Source organism: Hordeum vulgare, chromosome 6H, assembly GCF_904849725.1.
Source record: "Hordeum vulgare subsp. vulgare chromosome 6H, MorexV3_pseudomolecules_assembly, whole genome shotgun sequence".
Taxonomy (NCBI): Eukaryota; Viridiplantae; Streptophyta; class Magnoliopsida; order Poales; family Poaceae; genus Hordeum; species Hordeum vulgare.
Genome location: NC_058523.1, coordinates 299,568,693 through 299,592,462, shown reverse-complemented (window position 1 = coordinate 299,592,462; position 23,770 = coordinate 299,568,693). Strand labels below are relative to the sequence as shown.

General features: G+C 44.2%; 1 protein-coding gene across 1 annotated transcript; it reads right to left on the bottom strand.

Annotated features, from left to right (window-relative positions):
• Positions 1 to 21,275: 21,275 nt before the first annotated feature.
• On the bottom strand, positions 21,276 to 22,865 carry LOC123404051. Its single transcript, XM_045097968.1, has 3 exons — positions 22,629 to 22,865; positions 22,389 to 22,552; positions 21,276 to 22,309 (listed from the first exon to the last, which is right to left on the bottom strand). Coding segments are annotated over exons 1-3 (447 nt in total). The 5' UTR covers positions 22,631 to 22,865; the 3' UTR covers positions 21,276 to 22,028.
• Between the last annotated feature and the right edge of the window lie 905 nt (positions 22,866 to 23,770).

The following is a 23,770-nucleotide window of genomic DNA, read 5'->3' as shown; positions in this document are numbered from 1 at the left end:
TTACAAGTACATGTACTGAAAAGATGAGTATATGGAATTGGCTTACACTCGCCACAAACTACATCAGGGTCACATCAGTACAGTACATACAATCATCATGAAGAAGAGCAGGGTCCCCCTACGGACGAAAACAAACGATAAAATAACGACTTTCATCCTTGCTATCCCAGGCTGCCGGCATGGAACCCATCCTAGATCGATGATGAAGAAGAAGAAACTCCAAATAGCACAATCAGCGCTCACATCAAAGTAACTATTTACTTGTACCTGCAACTGGTGTTGTAGAAATCTGTGAGCCACAAGGACTTAGCAATTTCATTTCCAAAGGTATCAAGACTAGCAAAGCTTAACGGGTGAGGTATGGTTAAGTGGTGAGGCTGCAGCAAGCGACTAACCATTTATTTGAGGTCGCTAACTTACGAGTACAAGAATAAAAGAGGTGGATGATCTACGCATAGCGGACGGGAACTACTGATGATCAATTGAATGATCCTGAACACCTACTTAGGTCAGACAATACCCCACCGTGTCCTCGATCGGAGAAGCAGCTCACGAAAGAGACAGTCACGGTTACGCACTCAGTTGGCATGTTTAAATTTAATTAACTTCAAGTTGTCTAGAACCAGATGTTAAACAAAGTTTCCATGTTGCCATATAACCACAGGCACGACTTTTCGAAAGATTTAACCCTGTAGGGGTGCTCCAACTAGTCCATCACAAACTACCACACGCTGCGACGGAATGACCTCGATCAGGGAAACCCGTGATTTCCTCGGGTTCCTATTGGAAAACCTCAACCTCGAGATAGCCCAAAGTATCCTCGGAATCCCTTGCACAAGCCGCTCAAGAAAGTAAAACAAGTCCAGCAAGGCCGACCGACGTGTCGACGATCCCGATAGGAGCTGCATATCTCGTTCTTAGGACACGACGGAATGCCCAAACTTCTGGTAGGCCAAACACAGAGTTGTCCCTGGTAGCCACCGACGGTTGACAGGTTGGAACAACACTCATGTGGAGCACAGGCCCAGGGGGTTGATTAATTATCCACGGGGTGATCAAACCCTATGCATATTTTAGTTAGTTATTGCAAATAGTACCAATGTTGGTCCTTGCCAGACAACCTTTATCCCAGAACGAGAATCTAGGGGGTCCCCATAACAACCCCAAGCATGTTAGGAGCGCTCATTTATGGAACATAACACCGATAGCCGAAACTAAGGCGACAAAGGTGGAACAAAACACCAGGCTAGAAGGCCAAGCCTTCCACCTTTTACCAAATATATATGTGCATTAAATTAATAGCATATATATAATGATATAACAAGGAACCCATGTTTTCACATGGAAGCAACTGCAACTAGCAACGCTAAGACATGGTTAAGCAAGCGGTAACATAGCCAATCAGTGGTTTGCTAGATTGTAGAAAGGTTGAAGGTTTTCATGGCAATGTTGGGAGGCGGACATTTAACATGTGGTAGGCAACGAGACATAACGAAAGAAATGAGACAACTAGCATGGCATTGATAGTAGTGGTATCCAGTGAAATGCTCATCTTGCCTGTGATCCTGCTTGTAAGAAGAACGACTCCATGAAGCAGACGAACCGACGTAGCCGAACGAATCCTCACATTCCGATAAGCTTGCGAACTCTGTCGAGACGAAGCAAACGAGAAACAAGAATCAACACACAATATTCACCACACATATACATGGTATGATGGATACTCTAAAATGATGCATGTCGAGTTTTAAATTATGCAAGGCATGGCATGGCAACTCACGATAATTAAACACTACACGTTAAGTGAAGCTCAATATGCAACTCGCTGCATATTGATGAAACTCCACATTTAATTATTTAGTTCACTCCTGTTTATTAGCACGACATTATAAAAATGTTGTTAACATGGCAAAGGTGAAGCATGTGATCTACAAGGCCTTCTAGTCGGCTTACACATATAGCTTACCTCCAACGGAGCTCCGATTAACTAGCTACGAATTAAACCCTTTTTAGCATGGCATCACGCAAAATGAGGCAAACAACAAGGTTAACAGTTTTAAATATGCATGAGAGTTGGAAAATATTAATCTACACAAAATTCCTTAAGTTTTACATATCTACGGGTTTTCCATGCTATGCACGGTTTAAAAGATACAACCTTTTTTAAAACATGGCATTTTCTAAATTGCTGGATAAAGGAGAAATTCGCAAGGCGAGAAAAAACTCAACTGGCACAAAAAATTGGCGTCCAACGAAGCTCCCATTAACTAGCTACGAATTAAACCCTTTTTAGCATGGCATCATGCAAAACGAGGCAAACAACAAGGTTAACAGTTTTAAATATGCATGAGAGTTGGAAAATATTAATCTACACAAAATTCTACAAGTTTTACATATCTACGGGTTTTGCATGCTATGCACGGTTTAAAAGATATGACCCTTTTTAAAACATGGCATTTTCTAAGTTGCTAGATAAAGGAGAAATTCGCACGGCAAAAAAACTCAACCGACACAAAAAATTGTTGTTCCTGAGACCTGAACTCAGCACAGTGCAAGTGAAGTAGCACTTCAGCACGGTGCAGATCAAGAGAAAAACAGGGGAAGAAATATACTGGCACACCTGGGTTTTGAACCCCAGATATCTGGGAAGAAACAGAGCGTTGCTAGTCAGCTCGGGTGTGACCGAACTTGTGGTGTACTAACCGAGGAAAATGATGTATACTAAGCGAAGCGCTGGTCTTCTTCTAGAGCGGGGCAGATCTGGAGGCTCCGTACCTACGGGGGTGCGAGGCGCGGGCGTCCCCTTTCTCTGCTCGATGCAGAGGGTGGACCGGCATGGTCAACTCATGCTCACACGGGTCAATTACAACGAAGCTGGACAGGTACGGCGGCGCGATGGGACTTCGGTGAGCATCCAGGACAAGGGGGAAAGGGCGGATCCGGGCATGGGAATCCATTCCCGGTGACAAGGCGATCTGGAGCTTGTGGTAGCCATGGCGTGTGGTGCTTCTATTTCACACAGAGAGAGAGAGATGAGATGTAGAGAAACACAGAGGAGGAAGAAACAAGAGAAGAGGAGCACGTCGACCTACAGGGCAGTGTCAGGCTCCTCCCCTGTTCCTGCGTGCGGGTTGTGTGTGGAGTTGTTGATGAGCATCGGACGGCTGAGATGAGGTAGTACCGGTTCGTTAAAGTAAAGCCAGTTCCACCGCAGATCAAGAATCCAATGGCTCGGAGCCTTCCCCGCGTTGTTGTTCAAGATCAGACACGCTCCACTCGTGCTCCTCTCCTTTCTCTGCTTTTAGCTTGCGAGCTGGCTATTTAGAGCCCCTCACCACAGCCCATCGAGGCATGTAAGATATTTTTCGGGTACAAACCCTAGCCGCCGGTGGCGTGCTTTCCCCATTTTCGGCGAGATCCAGTCAATAGAAACACCAATTCTCTCTCTGTTCTTCTCTGAAGTTGATCATTTTCGCCTGACTGGTTCAAGTCTGAAGCTTGATCCTGACAATTGGTATTCAGAGCCAGTCGATCTTCCGGGCGGGGAGGCACCAAGGGAGCGCAACTTCTAGCAGGAGCCAGATCTGGATCCGGCAGAGGTAAACTTCTCAAATTCCCACCACCCACCCTGTGTTAGAGAGTGGCCATGGTTGGCCAAGAGGAATCCATGGTGACGGACGATTTACCGTTAGCCTCGTTGGAACTTGATATCAAGACCCTGAGGATCAGTAGGGAAGACGATAAGAAAGAGTTTCAGGAGTTTAGATAGATGGTAAACAAGAACTTTGTTACCATGCAAGGAAATTTTGATAAGATCCAGGAAAAATTTAGGAAGTTGTTGGTGAACCAGGGGACTGAAGAAGAACATCATGAACATTCTGAGCAGGGTAGTGCACAGAAAAAAGTTGAGGAGGTACACTCTCCTGGTATTCCTGTTGGTAGACCCAAACAGTTAGTTCACTTTACACCACCTTCAGTACAAGGCCATGAGAAGGAGGTTCCAGTGATGGTAGGGGGCACTGAAGTGTTAAGAGACCATACTGGGAAGGAACTTAATTTGGATGGGACAACAAAGGCTCCTTACAGGCATCCTAATTTTGCTAGCAACAGAAATGTGGGACAGCAAGGGGTTGGGAATCAGCAGAATTTTCACTTACAGCAAACGGAGACAGGGGTGATAGAAGAATGGCCTGATGTACAGAGACAGAGGCAGTACTCACCATCTGATGGTAGAAGGCAAGTGCTAATAGTTAAACCAGCAAAGTTGAACATTTCTGAATTTGAAGGAGTGGATCCTGAAGCTTGGATTTAGAATTTGGATCAGTACTTTGTTGCTGCTAGGACTCCTATTGAGCATAGGACAGAATTGGCTGTGTCTTATTTAAAGGGTCATGCTGTGCAGTCGTGGAGAGGAACAGGGTATTCTCCCAGTAATGTGCCTTGGCATAAGTTTTGTTCTTATCTGTCTGACAGATTTGCTGTAGAGTCTGCCTGTGATATTGTCAGCTCATTTCATGTTGTCCATCAAACTTCAACCTTGTCAACTTATACTGAGCAATTTGAGCAGTTGATGAATGTTATGAGGAGAGAGAACCCTGGGATACCAGATAGTTACTATGTAACTAGTTTTGTTGCTGGCCTGAACAATTACACAAAGAGTCATGTGGAATGTTTTAAGCCTAAGGACTTGCAGACTGCTATGTGGTATGCTAGGAGGATGGAGAAGGCTCAACCACCAGTGCTAGTAGTACCTCCTAAGCAATATATTCCACAGCCTAGGAGACAGGTCACCTTTGAGCAGAACAAGAGTGAGGGTAATACTGCAACACCAATCAGAAACACTATTATCCAACAGGCCAAGCAGAACCAGGTGTGTTACAAATGTAGGGAACCTTGGGTTCCAGGGCACAGGCAGGTGTGCAAAATGAGTCAGAGAGCTCAAATCCAAGCATTACAAGAAGAAGAAATTCCTGAAACCATATTTGTTACTGATTTTGCTGATCCAGAACTGGATAACATGGAACAATGCCAAGCTGAAACTGTTTTGCAGTTGGCTATGCATGCTCTATGGGCATTGGAGCTATTAGAAACACTTTTGTGCTCACCATCAAGGTGGGAAATACTGCTGTAGTTGCTTTGGTGGACAGTGGCAGCACTTCCACATTTATTTCTCCATAGATGGCAGCTAAAATACCAGTGAAGGCGAGGCCTACCCAAAAGGTAAAGGTTGCTATTGCTAGTGGTGAAGTATTATGGAGTGAGTTAATGGTGCAGGATTGTGAGTATGAAATCCAGGGTACCCAATTTACTGATTGCTTCAGAGTTCTCCAATTGAAAGGCTATGATATGATTCTTGGAGTGGACTAGTTGAAAAATTACAGTCCAGTGCACATGGATTTCATTCAGATGGAAATGAAGGTGTCTGGTATTGATGCTCAGATCATTACCTTTGCTGATGAGACAGTTCCTAAGATACAACCTGATGAAGCTAGAGATTGTACTGATAAGTTGATGGAACAAGCAGTTTGTGGATTTGTGTTGTTTATTGCTTGTGTTGTGGAAATAGTGGATAATGCCAAAGCATTGCCTGATGAGCTACAGGGCCTGTTGCAGGAGTATGAACAGTTATTTCAATAACCTACAGAACTACCTCCTAGTAGGCCTTGTGACCACAGAATTCCTTTGATGGAAGGGGCTACAGTAGTAAACCAAAGGCCTTATAGAATGCCACATCATCAAAAGGAAATACTAGAGAAGATCATCAAGGAGTTGTTAAAGTCTGGAGTGATCAGACCAAGCACTAGCCCATTTTCTTCCCCTGTGCTGTTAGTGAAAAAGAAGGATAGATCATGGAGGTTGTGCACTAGCTACAGAAAATTGAATGCTATTACAATGAAGAACAAATATCCTATTCCTATCATTGAGGATCTGCTGGACCAGCTGAAAGGGGCTAAATATTTTTCAAAAATTGACCTCAGGAATGGGTACCACCAGATCAGAATGGCAGCGGAAGATATTCATAAAACAACTTTTGTCACTCATATGGGTTTATTTCAATACTTAGTGATGTCCTTTGGACTAACTAATGGACCTCCAAGTTTCCAAGCCCTCATGAACCTATTGTTTGGGATGCTCAAATTTGTGGTGACCTTCTTTGATGACATTCTGGTTTTCAGTACTTCTATGGTGGAGCATAAAAATCACCTGACTCAAGTGTTTGATATATTGCAAAGGAATAAGTTATATGCAAGGTTGGAGAAATGCTCTTTTGGTCAAACTGAGGTGGAGTACTTGGGCCACATCATAAACCAAGAGGGAGTGGCTACTGATCCTTCTAAAATTAGAGCAATTAAGGATTGGCCTACTCCTACTAATGTTACTGAATTAAGGAGTTTTCTGGGATTAAGTGGGTATTACAGGAGGTTCATTCAGGGTTATGGAATCACATGTAGGCCACTGTTTGATTGCCTGAAGAAAGATTCCTTTCAGTGGGCAGCTGATCAAGACGCAACATTTGCTGCAATTAAAGAGAAACTCACGCACTCTCCAGTGTTGATCCTGCCTGACTTTTCCAAGCCTTTTGTTCTGGAGGAAGATGCTTGTGGATATGGCCTAGGGGTTGTTTTAATGCAGGAGGGAAGGCCCATTTCTTTTCTCAGCAAGACCATTGGACCTAGAGCTGCTGCTATGTCCACATATGACAAGGAAGCTATGGCAATCATTGAAGCTGTTAAAAAGTGGAAGCACTATTTCCTGGCCACTGCACTGATCATCAGAACAGACCAGGAAAGCCTCAAATACATTCAGGAACAGAAACTTATTGAAGGAATCCAACATAAGCTCTTGCTCAAGTTGCTGGGATACAACTTCACTACTGAATATAAAAAGGGCAAGGAGAACAGAGTAGCTGATGCTTTATCCAGAGTTAAACACTTAGCTGCCATGCTAGTTGCTAGTAGCACTACTCCAACCTGGATAATGGAGGTGGCTAAAAGCTATAGTGGGGATGAGAAAGTGAAAGAATGGATTGCTCAAGGCTCTGTGGATACAAGCCCAGCTAATGCTTATACTTATAAGAATGGTATCCTAAGATTCAAAAACAAAGTTGTGATTGGTAGCACCACTGCTTTAAGACAGGAACTGTTGAAGACATTCCACAGCTCTGAATTAGGTGGTCACTCAGGAGACAGGGCTACATATCAGAGAATCAAGCTTGTGTTCCATTGGCCAGGACTGAAGCAAGATGTTACTGCTTTTGTGAAAGCATGCCATGTCTGTCAGATTAACAAAGCAGAGCATTGCCCTTACCCTGGGTTGTTGGAGCCACTGCCTGTACCTGACTTTGCCTGGGCACATGTGAGCATGGACTTTGTGGAGGGTCTACCCTTTTCTAAAAACAAAGACCTCATTTTGGTGGTAGCGGACAGGTTTACAAAGTATGCACACTTCATAGCAATGAAGCACCCTATTTCAGTGGAATCTGTAGCTAGAGCTTTTTCTGAAACTGTGTTTAAGCTGCATGGCATGCCACTGGTGATTGTGACTGATAGAGACAGAATATTTACTAGCAACTTGTGGCAGCAATTGTTCAAATCCTTGAAGATTAAATTACATATGAGTAGAAGCTATCACCCCCAATCTGATGGCCAGACTGAAAGAGTTAATCAGTGTTTGGAAAACTATTTAAGATGCATGTGCTTTCAACAACCAAAGAAGTGGCATGGATGGCTGGCTTTGGCTGAGTGGTGGTATAACACAAGCTTTCACACTTCACTGCAAATGACACCATTCCAGGCCTTGTATGGGTTCCCTCCTCCTGTGGTAGCTGAGTCTGCTTTACCTGATACTATTTCTGTTGATTCGGAAAATTTGCTGCAGAACAGAGAACTAGCACTGGAAGTTATTAAAGCAAACTTGATCAAGGCACAAGCTAGAATGAAGTGGTTTGCTGACAAAAAAAGGAAAGAAAGAGAGTTTGAGGTTGGGGACATGGTCTATTTGAAGCTACAACCTTATAGGCATACATCACTGAGCATCCATAGGAATCTTAAGTTACATTCAAAGTTTTATGGGCCTTTCAGAATCTTGCAAAAAGTGGGTTTCCATGCTTACAAATAGTTGCTGCCTCAGGGGTGTAAACTGCATCCCACCTTTCATGTCAGTCAATTGAAGAAACATGTGGGACCAGGAGTGGTGCCTTCCAAGGATTTGCCTTTAGTGGGACCTGATGGGTTGATCAAAATAGAGCCTGAATTGTTGTTGGAAAGGAAGCTGGTTCCAAGGGTGCAAGGAGATATTAGTATTCCTATTGTCAGGTGGCTGATCAAATGGGTGAACCTGCCAGTGGAGGAGGCTACTTGGGAGGATGCAGCATTCATACAGAAGGTCTTCCTAGATTTTGCAGCTCGGGGTCAAGCTGCAGCTTAACACGGGGGAATTGTCAGGCTCCTCCCCTGTTCCTGCGTGCCGGTTGTGTCTGGAGTTGTTGATGAAGCATCGGACGGCTGAGATGAGGTAGTACCAGTTCGTTAAAGTGAAGCCAGTTCCACCGCAGATCAAGAATCCAACGGCTCGGAGCCTTCCCCGCGTCGCTGTTCAAGATCAGACACGCTCCACTCGTGCTCCTCTCCTTTCTCTGCTTTTAGCTTGTGAGCTGGCTATTTAGAGCCCCTCACCACAGCCCATCGAGGCATGTAAGATATTTTCGGGTACAAACCCTAGCCGCCGGTGGCGTGCTTTCCCCATTTTCGGCGAATCCAGTCAATAGAAACACCAATTCTCTCTCTGTTCTTCTCTGAAGTTGATCATTTTCGCCTGTCTGGTTCAAGTCTGAAGCTTGATCCTGACACGCAGCAGCCAAGGATGGGGGTCCGATGGCTCAAGCGAGGCGGTGGCGTCGTCTTCGCGCGCGACGCGCGCTCTCGAGAGGACCTCGGTCAGCGGGGCTTGATGACGGGCTTGGCTCCAGCCATGGCAGCAGAGGAGAGCTTCAGGGGGGCTCATTGCTGCTCGTGTTAACAGAGATAAAGGGCATAAGAGGCATGAGAGAGGGAGGCCGAGAAGGAAGGGAAAGGAGCACGGGGCAACAAGGCATGACCTGGTCTGGCAGCGACGCTCACCGGCGTAGCCACCAGATGCGGTGCGAAGAGCTCGAGCTGGACACGTCCAGCGAAATGGTTGCCGGGGACGAGCTGCTCGTGATCCCCTTGGGATTGAGCAGACTCGAGGTCAAGCACTAGCGGGCATGCAGGCTCCACGAGATTGGGCAGGTCGGGAAATCGAGGAGGAGACTGGCGGCGGCGATTGGAAAGGAGTGAGAATTTATAGGATTAGGTCTAGGCTTTGGTCTAGGTGGTTTATATATAGTCAAATAGACAAGGGTTAGGACCCTTCGATTTAGATTGGACGGTCGGAAAATTAGGTTAGGGAGTCCAATTGACAAACTGATGATGGTTTGCGGTATTACGGGGTTGATACGGACCTAACGGTTACGACCGTCGGGTTCGGGTCCGGGGGGAATTTTTGGACTAGGTTGCGCGGAGGTCGGTGCATTGTGCAGAGGGGCTGGGTGTAGAATAGAGAGAAAACAGGCAGCCCGGCATCGGGGTTTTGAAATACCGAAAAGGTCCGACACTTGATCGGCTATAGTGCTCCTATAGGTTTAACAGTTCGGGCATCAAACGAGCTCCGATTGCGATGAAAATTTATAGGCGGTCTACCTACACTATATTAAGACCGCACGTTAAGTTTCAACCCAATCTGAGAATATTTCCGGACACCTTTAAAAACAACATCTTATCGATGCCGCGGGGCGCGTGCGTTGTGGTTGGTCTCGAACGGTCTACGACAAGAACAGAGAGAACCGGCAACTAATAACGGATGCATGTCTGAAAACTGGTGGCAACGGAGTGCCGATGCAATGCAGATGATGCGCATGATGCGACGATGAATGTGACACACAATCTGATCGCATGGCGGTAATGGAATAAAAGGGGAATCTTCTGGAGCATCGGTCTCAGGCTGTCACAACTCTCCTACACTAACAAGAGATCTCGCCCCGAGATCTAAGAACGAAAAGGGGAAGAGGATGAGAAGGGGAAATAAGTAAAACTTAGTTGCTTCTTTGACAAACGAGTGAAACCAATGAATCTTGAAGGTTGCAAAGAGAAGAAGAATGATACGAGAAACAAGAAAGAATTGAAACAAAATTTTGGCATCACTTCGATAGGAAAAGGGGGACAAAAATTTGATAAGATGGAAAGATCTTGAGAAGATTCACAACAATCCAACTAAATTGATAAGCAAAGAAAGAACAAGATCTTGAAGAAGATAAAATGATGGATAAAAGAGAGCACCATCACAACAACTTCGGAACAAGAGAATAGTAACTAGATCATTGGGAAGAAAGAATGAAGAAGAAAATGAAAACTTCTACCACAACTTCTACCACAATTGAATTTGAAGAGAATCTTACAAAGGAGGATTGAATGGAGTTGTTGGAAAATCAACAACAAAAAGAACAAGCTTGTAGTGGAGTTATGAAAACCATGCCAAAATAATGAGGTGACAACCAGCCCTAATAGAACCAACGATTGATTGGATGCAACAATAAAGGCAAAACTTCTTACACCAAGCGGATATATTGAGAACTTGGATTAACGATAATCACCATAATAGCAAAAATCCTTAGGAAAAGCTTTAGGTGAAATCTAAACCAAGATAGCTCAATAAAGAAACTATGGGTTTGAAATTATCTCATGATCATAGAATTGGTGGGTTTAAATATCTCATTCTTCAAACAAATTTTCTTCGAGACTCCTCCACTAACAAGAATGATATAGCATCACCTCAAAGGATAAAGGAGGGAGAATTGCACTTTGAAATGCAAGAAAGGAATACTTGAGGTCCTCTAACAAGAATCTTGAAGAACACTTGAGAATGAATTGAAACCTTGAAGAACCACCATGAAAACCACTTGAAGAACACCGGAATGAAAGGATGATAGATAAGAATTGAAGGTTGCACAAGAATTAGATTATGACCTTGAAAATATTTAGATGAAGCTTCCCGAATAGATACTTGAGAGAACTTGAAACTCCGGGAAAAAATAAGATGAACAACATAGAATAGAAAATTGATATCACGAGCCACTCCAGAAGAAGAATTGTAATCACTTGATGAGGCAAGAATAAGAATTATGTTATGTTTATCCTTCATCAAGTTAAATTGATGACAAGCAACGGATTTTTCATACCACTTATTCTACTTGAAAAGAGAGATATAGATAGAGCACAAACTGAAGAAGTCTTGAGCAACCACCGGTAAGAATTTCAAACGAAAGGGATACCAAGAATGAATGGAGGCACATGGGAATGAAGAGACCATGATCCACCTAGAACAAAACTTCAACAATGCATCGAATAATTGAGAGACGAACGAAGAGACAACAATTGAGAAGAATTTGAGAATGAAAGTTGAAAGCTGAGAACGAAGAAATCTTCTGAAACGATGGCCTTCGGAGGATCGAGAAACGGAACAAATATGAAATGCACCGGATAGCAAGAAAGGGATTGCTCATAATTGGAAGAATAGCACCAAGCTGAAATGAAAATCGCACAAGAATGAAGCAAGATTTGAGAGAAACACTCCTTCGGTCTTCCAAGCTGAAAATGATGAGGAGAACACCACCAAGAATAACCGAGTCACTTCGGAATAAGAATATGAAAAGTTGAGCCAACGATGAGATAATAAATTTGAAGCAATCTTGAAGAAGGAATATGACTAATGAAATTCATGCTGACGTCATAGTTGAAAAGAACTAGGGATCTCCGGAAAAGATTACAAGAGCCAGGTAAGATCCTGAGAAAACCTGTGGGTTATGGGCCCACTAAAAGAAAACACCGGATGAAACAATTGATTAGAAAAGAGGGAATGCACCAGTGTAAAGAAAACTTCATGAGGTTAGCACCTCAAATTAATTGGAAGGATTGAAAACAAGAAACTCTGAGATATCTTGAACACTCCGGATAGAATAGAGAGAGATGAAAAACAAGAAAGACTTGATATGAATTTCCAATAGAAAATCATTAGAGGATGAAAAGCATATGATAAACAGTGACAACTTGAATTGAATCCACCAGAGAAGAAAAGAAGAATGAAGGAATGATGAACTCGAAACTCCTAAGAATCTTCACCATGAAACACCTATACAACACAGAAGATAAGATAGCAGAAGCAACACTGAAAACGAAGACATTCGGATGGTAATATAATCACTTAAGAAAAGGGAGGGGGAAAACAAAGACAACTTGGGACATATGAGACAAACTCCGGAAGGAAATGAGAGATTGACCTAGCAATTTTTTTTTGGAGAAGATTGAATTGACTTGAAGAGAAGCACACCGGATGAAAAAGAATTGACATGACGAATCCGGTTGAGAAGAATTGAAAAGACAACTTGATTGAGCAAACGAATTTGCATTCCCATAAAATATGAGAACACCACTTAGGAAAGATATGAAATCACCACTTGACATCGAAGCAACTTGAATTACCATATTCCAGCAAAACAAAGGATGAGGCTTACAACACAAGCCGGAACAAATTCATGGCAGAGATTTCGTCCAATATTTTTGTGGATAGGATCGTGTGGGCTCTATCCTACAGTAGCCATCATGTACATGCAGTGCACACGACATACGAAGCGATCCTGAGTCGTAGCAAGCTACAAGGACTCTTTAAGACACAACTAGAACTGCGGTAAGACGACCGTGCACAAACGAATCCACTAGATCTCGAACCCCAACCTCGCATCATGCATCTGTTGGAGGATTGTCCTATGAGTAACTACTTGAATTCCCACCTAAGAACTCCCGAAATTTCAGGTCATGCAATTAAGTCCACGGATACAAGGAGTAAAATACATCACTCAACTCCTAGAAATAACACTACCCGTCCAGTGTATCACATCCGTCAACACATAACCAGAGATCTCAGAACTCACCTATGTCACACCCTTGTAATCACAACGATACTAAGTATGGTGGTACCCCCGAACTCTGTGCACCAGTACTGGGATGCTGGGACTATCTCTCCACTACTAGTATTGAAGCAATTTCGAACATCCTTCGTCCTGAGATACTAAGAAATCTGAATGATAACGATGTGCTCAAGAATCCCGTGGAGCTCAACTCCCCGGCATAAAATCCACACAGCAGGAGGCACCAAGACAGAACTCTGTCACATCGACATCATATAGATTCCAAAAAAATCACATGATCCTAAAAAATTTGAGTGAGAAGATGAGTAGAATTAAAATTATTATGTCAAGATTCCTCACCAGAGCATAGAAGAGGAGAAAAAAAGATTCCTACTCTCCGATATATAACTAGACTCAAAGCAGTTTTTCTCTAGACTCGACTCGGCCAAGTTCGATCAATCAAGGGGGTATTATGTCGGTACTGCTCTGATATCAACTTGTAACGCCCAAAATGTGGTCCTATCCTTATTTTGGCGTGAGGGCCTTGATAGGGATAGAAACGCATCTCGTCGTTTCGCAAGAATGGATATCATTACAAGTGCATGTACTGAAAACATGAGTATATGGAATTGGCTTACACTCGCCACAAGCTACATTAGAGTCACATCAGTACAATACATACAATCATCATGAAAAAGAGTAGGGTCCGCCTACGAACGAAAACAAACGATAAAATAACGATGTCCATCCTTGCTATCCCAGGCTGCCGACCTGGAACCCATCCTAGATCGATGAAGAAGAAGAAGAAACTCCAAATAGCATAATCAGCGCGCTAACGTCAAAGTAACTATTTACTTGTACCTGCAACTGGTGTTGTAGAAATTTGTGAGCCACACGGACTCAGCAATCTCATTTCCAAAGGTATCAAGACTAGCAAAGCTTAATGGGTGAGGTATGGTTAAGTGGTGAGGCTGCAGCAAGCGAATAAGCATTTATTTGAGGCCGCTAACTTACGAGTACAAGAATAAAAGAGGGGGATGATATACGCATAGCGGACGTGAACTACTGATGATCAACTGAATAATCCTGAACACCTACTTACTTCAGACATAACCCCACCGTGTCCTCGATTGGAGAAGGAGCTCATGAAAGAGACATCCACGGTTACGCACTCAGTTGGCATGCTTTAATTTAATTAACTTCAACTTGTCTAGAACCGGATACTAAACAAAATTTCCACGTTACCACATAACCACGGGCATGGCTTTCCGAAAGATTTAACCCTGTAAGGGCGCTCCAACTAGTCAATCACAAACTACCACACGCTGTGACAAAATGACCTCGATCACAGGAACTCGTGATTTCCTCGGGTTCCTATTGGAAAACCTCAACCTCAAGATAGACCAAAGTATCCTCGGAATCCCTCGCACAAGACCCTCGAGAAAGGTAAAACAAGTCCAGCAAGGCCACCCAACGTGTCGATGATCCTCATAGGAGCCCCGTATCTCGTTCTCAGGACACGACGGATTGTCCAAACTTCCAGTTGCCCCTGGTAGCCATCGGCAGTTGACAGGTTGGACCAACACTCATGCGGAGCACTGGCCCGGGGGGTTGATTAATTTCCATGAGGTGATCAAACTCTATGCATATTTTAGTTAGTTATTAAGAAAATAGTACCAATGTTGGGCCTTGCCATACGACCTTCATCCCAAAACAAGAATCAAGGGGGTCCCCCTAACAACCCCAAGCATGTTAGGAGCGCTCATTTATGGAACATAACACTCGTAGCCGAAACTAAGGCGGCAAAGGTGGAACAAAACACCAGGCTAGAAGGCCAAGCCTTCCACCTTTTACCAAGTATATAGGTGCATTAAATTAATAGCATACATATAATGATATAACAAGGAACCCATGTTTTCACATGGAAGCAACTGCACCTGCAACTAGCAACGCTAACACATGGTTAAGCAAGCGGTAACATAGCCAATCAGTGGTTTGCTAGATTGTAGAAAGGTTGAAGGTTTTCATGGCAATGTTGGGAGGCTGACATTTAACAGGTGGTAGACAACGAGACATAACGAGAGAAATGAGACAACTAGCATGGCATTGATAGTAGTGGTATGTAGGGAAATGATCATCTTGCCTGTGATCCCGCTTGGAAGAAGAACGACTCCGTGAAGCAGACGAACCGATGTAGCCGAACAAATGCTCACATTCTGATACGCTTGCGGAATTCTCTCGAGGCGAAGCAAACCGGAAACAAGCATCAACACACGATATTCACCACACACATACATGGTATGATGCACACCCTAATATGATGCATGTCGAGTTTTAAATTATGCAAGGCATGGCATGACAACTCACGACAATTAAACACTACACGTTAAGTGAAGCTTAATATGCAACTCGTTGCATATTGATGAAACTCCACATTTAATTATTTAGTTCACTCATGTTTATTAGCATGACAATATTAAAATGTTGTTAACATGGCAAGGATGAAGCATGTGATCTACACGACATTCTAGTCGGCTTACACATATAGCTTACCTCCAACGGAGCTCCGGTTAACTAGCTATGAATTAAACCCTTTTTAGCATGGCACCACGCAAAACAAGGAAAACAACAAGGTTAACAATTTTAAATATGCACGAGAGATTAGAACATATTAGTTGGAAAATATTAATCTACATAAAATTCTACACGTTTTACATATCTACGGGTTTTGCATGCGATGCACGGTTTAGAATATATGACCCTTTTTAAAACATGGCATTTTCTAAATTGCTGGATAAAGGAGAAAGTCGCACGGCCAAAAAAGAAACACAACCGGCACAAAAAATTGGAGTTCCTGAGACCTGAACTCGTGACCTGCATATAGTGGGATTAGCTGCGCTAGCCAACTAAGCTAGTTCTCTCATATGATATTGCACACGACTAGCTTGTTCTCTCATATGATATTGCACACGACTCGCGCAAGTGAAGTAGTACTTCAGCACGGTGCAGATAAAGTGAAAAACAGGGAAAAAATATAGTGGCACACCACACCTGGGATGTGAACCCCAGATCTCTGGGAAGAGACCTAGCGTTGCTAGCCAGCTCGGTTGTGCCCGAACTTGTGGTTTACTAACCGAGGAAAATTATGTATACTAAAGCGAAGCGCTAGTCTTCTTCAACACGAACAAACAGGAAAAGGCAGAAGCGAATAGGGCGGATTTGGAGGCTCCATACCTGCGGCTCTAGTGGTTGGACCTAGCGCGGCTTGTGGCCGGCGTACAGCAGCGATGGCAGGGGTGCGGGACTGTCAGGCACGAGTGAGGCCTCCCATGTTTCTTTGTGTCGGAAGAGACGTGGTTGGTTGATGGCGCATCCAACGGCTGAGCGAACAGGATACCGGTTCGAGTTAAGTGGAGTTACGATCATCGATCCAGCATCCGACGGCCTAGCGCAGCGCCCGCGTCGCTGTTGGAAATCCGACAAGCCCACTACCGTTATTAAGCTACTTTATTTCCTTTCATTTGGTTGCCTACATAAGCCACGAGTTCCAGCCCTTAGAGGCATTTAAATCTTGTATGGGTGAAACCCTAAGCCGGCGGCGGCGTGCTCAACTCATTTTCCCCCTTTGTTGGTTAATATATCCACTCTCTGATATAATTTGAGCGTCCAAATCAGTTGCTAGTCTCTGTATTCGGTTCGTCAGTAACTCTATTCCTGACAATTGGTATCAGAGGCAGTCGATTTTCGGCTAGAAGAAAGGAGTACAAGGGAAGCTGGTGGAGGATCCGAATCAGATCCAGATCGGCGGAAGGTTGGAGGAGCTAGATCCAATTCAGGGTACTCTCAGATAAATCCCACCACCCATCATATTCTTGCGGTATGATGACACGGCAAGCAGATTCAGTGCTTACAGCAGATCTGCAGCTAGCGTCGTTAGAGTTGGATGTCAAAACCTTGCAGAACAGTAGAGAGGAAGATAGGAAGGAGTTTCATGAGTTTCGTGCGATGGTTAACAAAAAAATTGTACTATGCAAAGCAACTTTTATAAGATTCAGGAGAATTTTAGGAAGCTGCTGCTGGACCATGGTTCTGAAGAAGGTCAAGTTGACCGTTCTGAGCAAGGTAGTGCCCAGAAAAAGGCTGAAGGCGTGCATTCACGTGTGGTTCCTGCAGGTAGACCAAAGCATTTGCACAATTTCACACCACCCTCAGTACATGGCCAAGAGAAAGAGGAAGTGTCAGCAGTAGGTTCAGGAGTGCTGAGAGATCATACTGGAAAGGAGCTCAGTTTGGATGGTACTGTCAAGGCACCATACATGCATCCCAATTTTACCAACAACAAGATGGAGGCTAATCAGGTTACTGGACAACAACAACAACTGCAAGTGCAACAGGTGGAAATGGGTGCAGTGGAGGAGTGGCCAGATGGACAGAGACACATGCAGTATTCTCCTACAGACAATAGAAGGCATGCCCTTGCAGTTAAACCTGCAAAGCTTAATATTGCTGAGTTTGAAGGAATGGATCCTGAAGCATGGATACAAAATCTCGATCAGTACTTTGCTGCTGCTAGAACACTAATTGAGCACAGGACAGAATTGGCAGTTTCTTACTTGAAAAGCCATGCGGTTCAACGGTGGAGAGGTACTCGTTTTGCTCCTAGTAATGTACCCTGGCACAAATTCTGCTCTTATTTATCTGAGAGGTTTGCTGTGGATTCATCTTGTGACATAGTGAGTTCATTCCATGCTATGCATCAGACTTCATCCTTGGTTGGGTATGTGGAGCAGTTTGAGCATTTGATGAATATTATGAGAAGGGAAAACCCTGGAATTCCAGATAGTTACTATGTGACTAGCTTTGTATCTGGCCTTAGTACTTATATAAAGAGCCATGTGGAATGCTTCAAACCTAAGGATATGCAAACTGTTATTTAGTATGCTAGAAGAATGGAAAAGGATCAACCTCCAATGCAGGTGGTGCAACCTAAGCCTTATATTCCTCAACCAAGAAGGCATGTCATGTTTGAGCAACCTAAGGTTGAAGGGGCTTCTGTAGGACAAAATAGAAACTTGGTAATACAACAGGCCAAATAGAACCAAGTGTGCTACAAATGCAGGGAGCCTTGGGTGCCAGGCCATAGGCAAGTTTGCAAGATGAGTAAAAAGCACAAGTGCAAGCCTTGCAAGCCCAGGAAGAAGAAGTACCTGAAACTATCTATGTCACTGACTTTGCTGATCCAGAGTTAGAAAACTTGGAGAAAATTCCAGTTGATGCCATTTTGCAAGTGTCTATGCATGCAGCTATGGGAATTGGAGCTATGAAAAATACCTTTATTCTCACAGTTAAGATAGGTAACACCTCTGCCACAACATTAGTGGATAGTAGCAGTACTTACACATTTATGTCTCTAGAGATGGCAACCAAACTGTTAGTCAAACCAAAGCCTACTCCTAGAGTAAAAGTAGTTGTAGCAAGTGGAGAGATGTTGTGGAGTAAATTTATGGTGCAGGATTGCTTATATGAAATTCAAGGCCAGCAGTTTAGTGATAGTTTCAGAGTGTTACAATTGAAGGGGTATGGCATGATATTGGGAGTGGGCTGGTTGAAGAAATATGGCCCAGTGCACATGGATTTTATCAAAATGGCAATGAAGGTATCTGCATTGGATGGACAGTTGGTCACTTTCTCTGATGAGACAGTTCCAAAAGCACAACCTGAAGAGACTAAGGATTTTAGTGATAAACTGATGGAACAGGTTGTCTGTGGTTTTGTGTTGTTTATTGCTTCTGCTATGGAAGTTAGTAGCACAACTAAGAAGCTACCTACAGAATTACAGTCATTGCTGAATAGTTATGAGCAGCTCTTTCAGGAACCTACTGCATTGCCTCCGAGTAGGCCTTGTGACCACAAAATTCCTCTGATAGAGGGAGCAAAGGTGGTTAATCAAAGACCTTACAGAATGCCTCATCATCAGAAGGAAATTTTGGAAAAGATTATCAAGGAATTGTTGAAATCTGGAGTTATCAGGCCTAGTACTAGCCCCTTTTCCTCCCGTGTGTTATTAGTCAAAAAGAAAGATGGATCTTGGAGGTTGTGCACAGACTATAGAAAACTAAATGTTATTACAGTCAAAAACAAATATCCAATTCCAATCATTGAGGATCTATTGGATCAGTTGAAAGGTGCCAAATTCTTTTCTAAAATTGATCTTAGAAATGGGTACCACCAGATAAGAATGGCAGAAGAGGATATACATAAGACAACTTTTGTTACTCAAATGGGCCTATTTGAGTACCTAGTTATGTCCTTTGGCTTGACAAATGGCCCACCTAGTTTCCAAGCTTTGATGAATTTCCTTTTTGGAATGCTGAAATTTGTGGTAACATTCTTTGATGATATCCTGGTGTCTATCAGGTCCTTGGAGGAACATAAGAGCCATCTTACTCAAGTGTTTGATATCTTACAAGAAAACAAGCTATATGCTAGATGGGAAAAGTGCTCTTTTGGTCAGACTGAGTTGGAATGTTTGGGTCACATTATCAACCAGGAGGGTGTAGCTACTGATCCATCTAAGATTAGAGCAATCCAGGAATGGCCAGCTCCTACGAACATTACTGAACTAAGAAGCTTCTTGGGCTTGAGTGGTTATTACAGAAGGTTCATTAATGGTTATGGGGTCATTTGCAGACCACTGTTTGATTGTTTGAAGAAAGATGCCTTTCATTGGAGCAGTGAATAGGACAGAGCATTGGCTGAAATAAAAGACAAGCTTACTCACTCTCCAATGTTAATCTTACCAGATTTCTCCAAGCCATTTGTTTTAGAGGCTGATGCTTGTGGATATGGGTTAGGAGTTGTGTTGATGCAGGAAGGAAGGCCTATCTCTTACTTGAGCAAATCAATTGGGCCTAGAGCTGCTGCTATGTCCACCTATGATAAGGAAGCTATGGCAATTATTGAAGCTGTCAAAAAGTGGAAACATTATTTCTTGGCTACTGCTTTAATCATCAGGACAGACCAAGAGAGTCTGAAGTATATACAGGAGCAAAAACTGACTGAAGGTATTCAACACAAGTTGATGCTGAAGTTGCTGGGATACAATTTCACTATTGAATATAAGAAGGGCAAGGAGAACAAAGCTGCAGATGCATTATCTAGAGTGAAGCATTGGACTTCCATGCTTGTGGCTAGTAATACTAGTCCAACTTGGGTCATGGAAGTAGTGAGAAGTTACAATCAGGATGAGAAAGTTAAGGAATGGATTACTCAATGTTCAGTTGACAAGGAGAACAATGGTTCCTATTCCTACAAAAATGGTATTCTTAGGTTCAAAAATAAGGTGGTAGTACGAAATGCAACTGCACTCGGGAGGAGCTGTTGAAAACCTTGTGTAGCTCTGAGTAGGAGGCCACTCTGGAGAAAGAGCTACTTATCAGAGAGTCAAATTGGTGTTTCATTGGCCAGGATTGAAGCAAGATGTCACTGCATTTGTTAAAGCTTGTCCAGTCTGTCAGATTAACAAGGCTGAGCACTGTCCTTACCCAGGTCTGTTAGAACCACTCCCTATGCCTGATTTTGCTTGGGCTCATGTTAGTATGGACTTTGTGGAAGGTTTACCTATATCTGAAAACAAGGATCTAATCTTGGTGGTGGTGGACAGATTCACTAAATATGTTCATTTCATTGGCATGAAGCATCCTATAACTCTGGAATCTGTGGCTAGGGAATTTTCCGAGACAATATTTAAGTTACATGGCATGCTAGTAGTGATTGTCAGTGACAGATATAGAATATTCACCAGCAACCTGTGGCAACAACCATTCAAGTCTCTAAAGATCAAACCACACATGAGCACTAGTTATCATCCTCAATGTGATGGGCAAACTGAGAGGGTTAACCAGTGCCTAGAAAATTACTTGAGATGTATGTGTTTTCAGCAACCAAAGAAATGGCATGGCTGGTTAGCCTTAGCTGAGTGGTGGTATAACACTAGTTTTCATACTGCCCTACAAATGACTCCATTCCAAGCTCTATATGGGCTCCCTCCCCCTATGGTGGCTGAATCTGTACTGCCTGATACTATATCTGTGGATTATGGTAATTTGCTTCAAAACAGGGAATTGGCATTGGAGGTGATCAAACAAAACCTGATAAAAGCACATGAAAGAATGAAGTGGTTTGTTGACAAGAAGAGAAAAGAGAGAGTTTGTAGTAGGGGATATGGTGTATTTAAAGCTGCAACCATACATGCATACATCTCTCAGTCTTCACAGGCATTTGAAATGGCATTCCAAGTTTTATGGTCCATTCAGAGTTCTTCAAAGAGTGGGACTGCATGCATACAAGCTACTCTTACCTCAAGGTTGCAAGTTGCACCATACCTTTCATGTGAGCCAGCTGAAGCAGCATATAGGGCTAGCAGTGGTGCCTTCTAAAGATCTTACTTTGGTTGGGCCCCATGGTATAATCAAGATGGAGCCTGAAGCTGTTCTTGACAGGAAGTTGGTGCCAAGAGTTCAGGGCGATATCAGTATTCCAGTAGTGAGATGGTTGATCAAGTGAGTGAACATGCCAGCAGAGGAAGCAACTTGGGAGTATTCAGCATTTATCCAGAAAGTGTTTCCTTCTTTTGCAGCTTGAGGGCAAGCTGTCGCTTAACATGGGGGAATTGTCAGGCATGAGTGAGGCCTCCCCTGTTTCTCTGTGTCGGAAGAGACGTGGTTGGTTGATGGCACATCCAACGGCTGAGCGAAGAGGATACCGGTTCGAGTTAAGTGGAGTGACGTTCGTCGATCCAGCATCCGACGGCCTAGAGCCGCGCCCGCATCGCTGTTGGAAATCCGACAAGCCCACTACCATTATTAAGCTACTTTATTTCCTTTCATTTCCTTTCGTTTGTTGGCCTACATAAGCCACGAGTTCCAGCCCTTAGAGGCATGTAAATCTTGTATGGGTGAAACCCTAAGCCGCCAACGACGTGGTCAACTCATTTCCCCCCTTTGTTGGGTAATATATCCACTCTCTGATCTAATTCGAGCGTCCAAAGTCAGTTGCTAGTCGCTATATTCGGTTCGTCAGTAACTCTGTTCCTGACAGGGATGCGGGCATCCCCTTTCTCTGCTTGATGCAGAGGGTGGACCGGCATGGTCAACTCGTGCTCACACAGGTCAACTGCAGCGAAGCTGGACAGGAACGGCGGCGCGATGGGACTCCGGTGAGCATCCAGGACGAGGGGGAAAGTGTGGATCTGGGCATGGGAATCCATTCCCAGCAACAAGGCGGTCTGGTGCGATCTCGAGCTTGTGGTGGCCATGGCATGTGGTGCTTCTGTTTCAGAGAGAGAGAGATGAGATGTAGAGAAACCCAGAGGAAGAAGAAACAAGAGATGAGGAGCACGTCGACGTACTGGGCAGCGGCCGGGGATGGGGGTCTGATGGCTCAAGCGAGGCCGTGGCGTCGTCTTCGGGCGCGACGCGCATGCTCGAGAGGACCTCGGTCAGCGGGGCTTGATGACGGGCTTGGCTCCAACCATGGCAGCAAAGGAGAGCTTCACGGGCCTCGTGGCTGCTCCTGTTAACAGAGAGAAAGGGAGTAAGAGGCGTGAGAGAGGGAGGCCGAGAAGGAAGGGAAGGGAGCACGGGGCTACATGGCATGACTTGGTCCGGCAGTGACGCTCGCCGGCGTAGCCACCAGATGCGGTGTTGCAAGCTGCAGTGCGAAGAGCTCGAGCTGGACACGTCCAGCGAAATGGTTGTCGGGGACAAGCTGCTCATGATCCCCTTGGGATCGAGCAGACTCGAGGTCAGGCACTGGCGGGCGTGGAGGCTTCACGAGATTGGGCAGGTGGGGAAATCGAGGAGGAGAGACTAGGCGGGGTGGCGGCGGCGATTGGACAGGAGGGATAATTTTTAGGATTAGGTCTAGCTGGTCTATATATAGTGAAATAGACTAGGGCTAGGACCCTCCGATTTAGGCCAGACGGTCGGAAAATTAGGTTAGGGAGTCCAATTGACAAACTGATGATGGTTTGTGGTATTACGGGGTTGATCCGGACCTAACAGTTTCGACCGACGGGTTCGGGTCCGGGGGAGTTTTTGGACTAGGTTGCGCGGAGGTTGGTGCATTGTGCACAGGAGCTAGGCATAGAATAGAGGGAAAGCAGACAGACTGGCATCGAGGTTTTTAAATACATAAAACGTCCCACACTTGACCGGCTATAGTGCCGCTATAGGTTTAACAGTTCGGGCATCAAACGAGCTACGATTGCGATGAAAATTGACACGCGGTCTACCTATACTATATTAAGACATTACGCCAAGTTTCAACCCAATCTCAGAATATTTCTGGACACCTTTAAAAACAACATCTTATCGATACCACGGGCGCATGCATGTGTGGTTGGTCTCGAAACGGTCTACAACAAGAACGGGGAGAACCGACAACTAATAACAGATGCAGGTTTGAAAACTGGTGGCAACGGAGTGTCGATGCAATGCAGATGATGCGCCTGATGCGACGATGAATGTGACAAACAATCTGATCGCACGACAGCAATGGAATAAAAAGGGAATCTTCTGGAGCGTCGGTCTCAGGCTGTCACAATTACGGAGGGTGATTCCTCCACCACTCCTCATACGACTATGCCGTGCAACACCTCAAGAGCGAACCCTTGAGGGTGATTCCTCCCCGGTCACGTTGACAGTTACATCGAGTGGAATCCATCAAGGGTGATTCCTCGGATTCCCCCTTGATGTTATGGACACACGGTTACTTTGACTTTACCCCTAG

Coding starts and splice junctions, on each gene's coding strand:
- LOC123404051 (XM_045097968.1), bottom strand. Junction 22,310..22,388: donor CCATCCCCGGCCGCTGCCCA/GTACGTCGACGT, acceptor TCTCTGAAACAG/AAGCACCACATGCCATGGCC.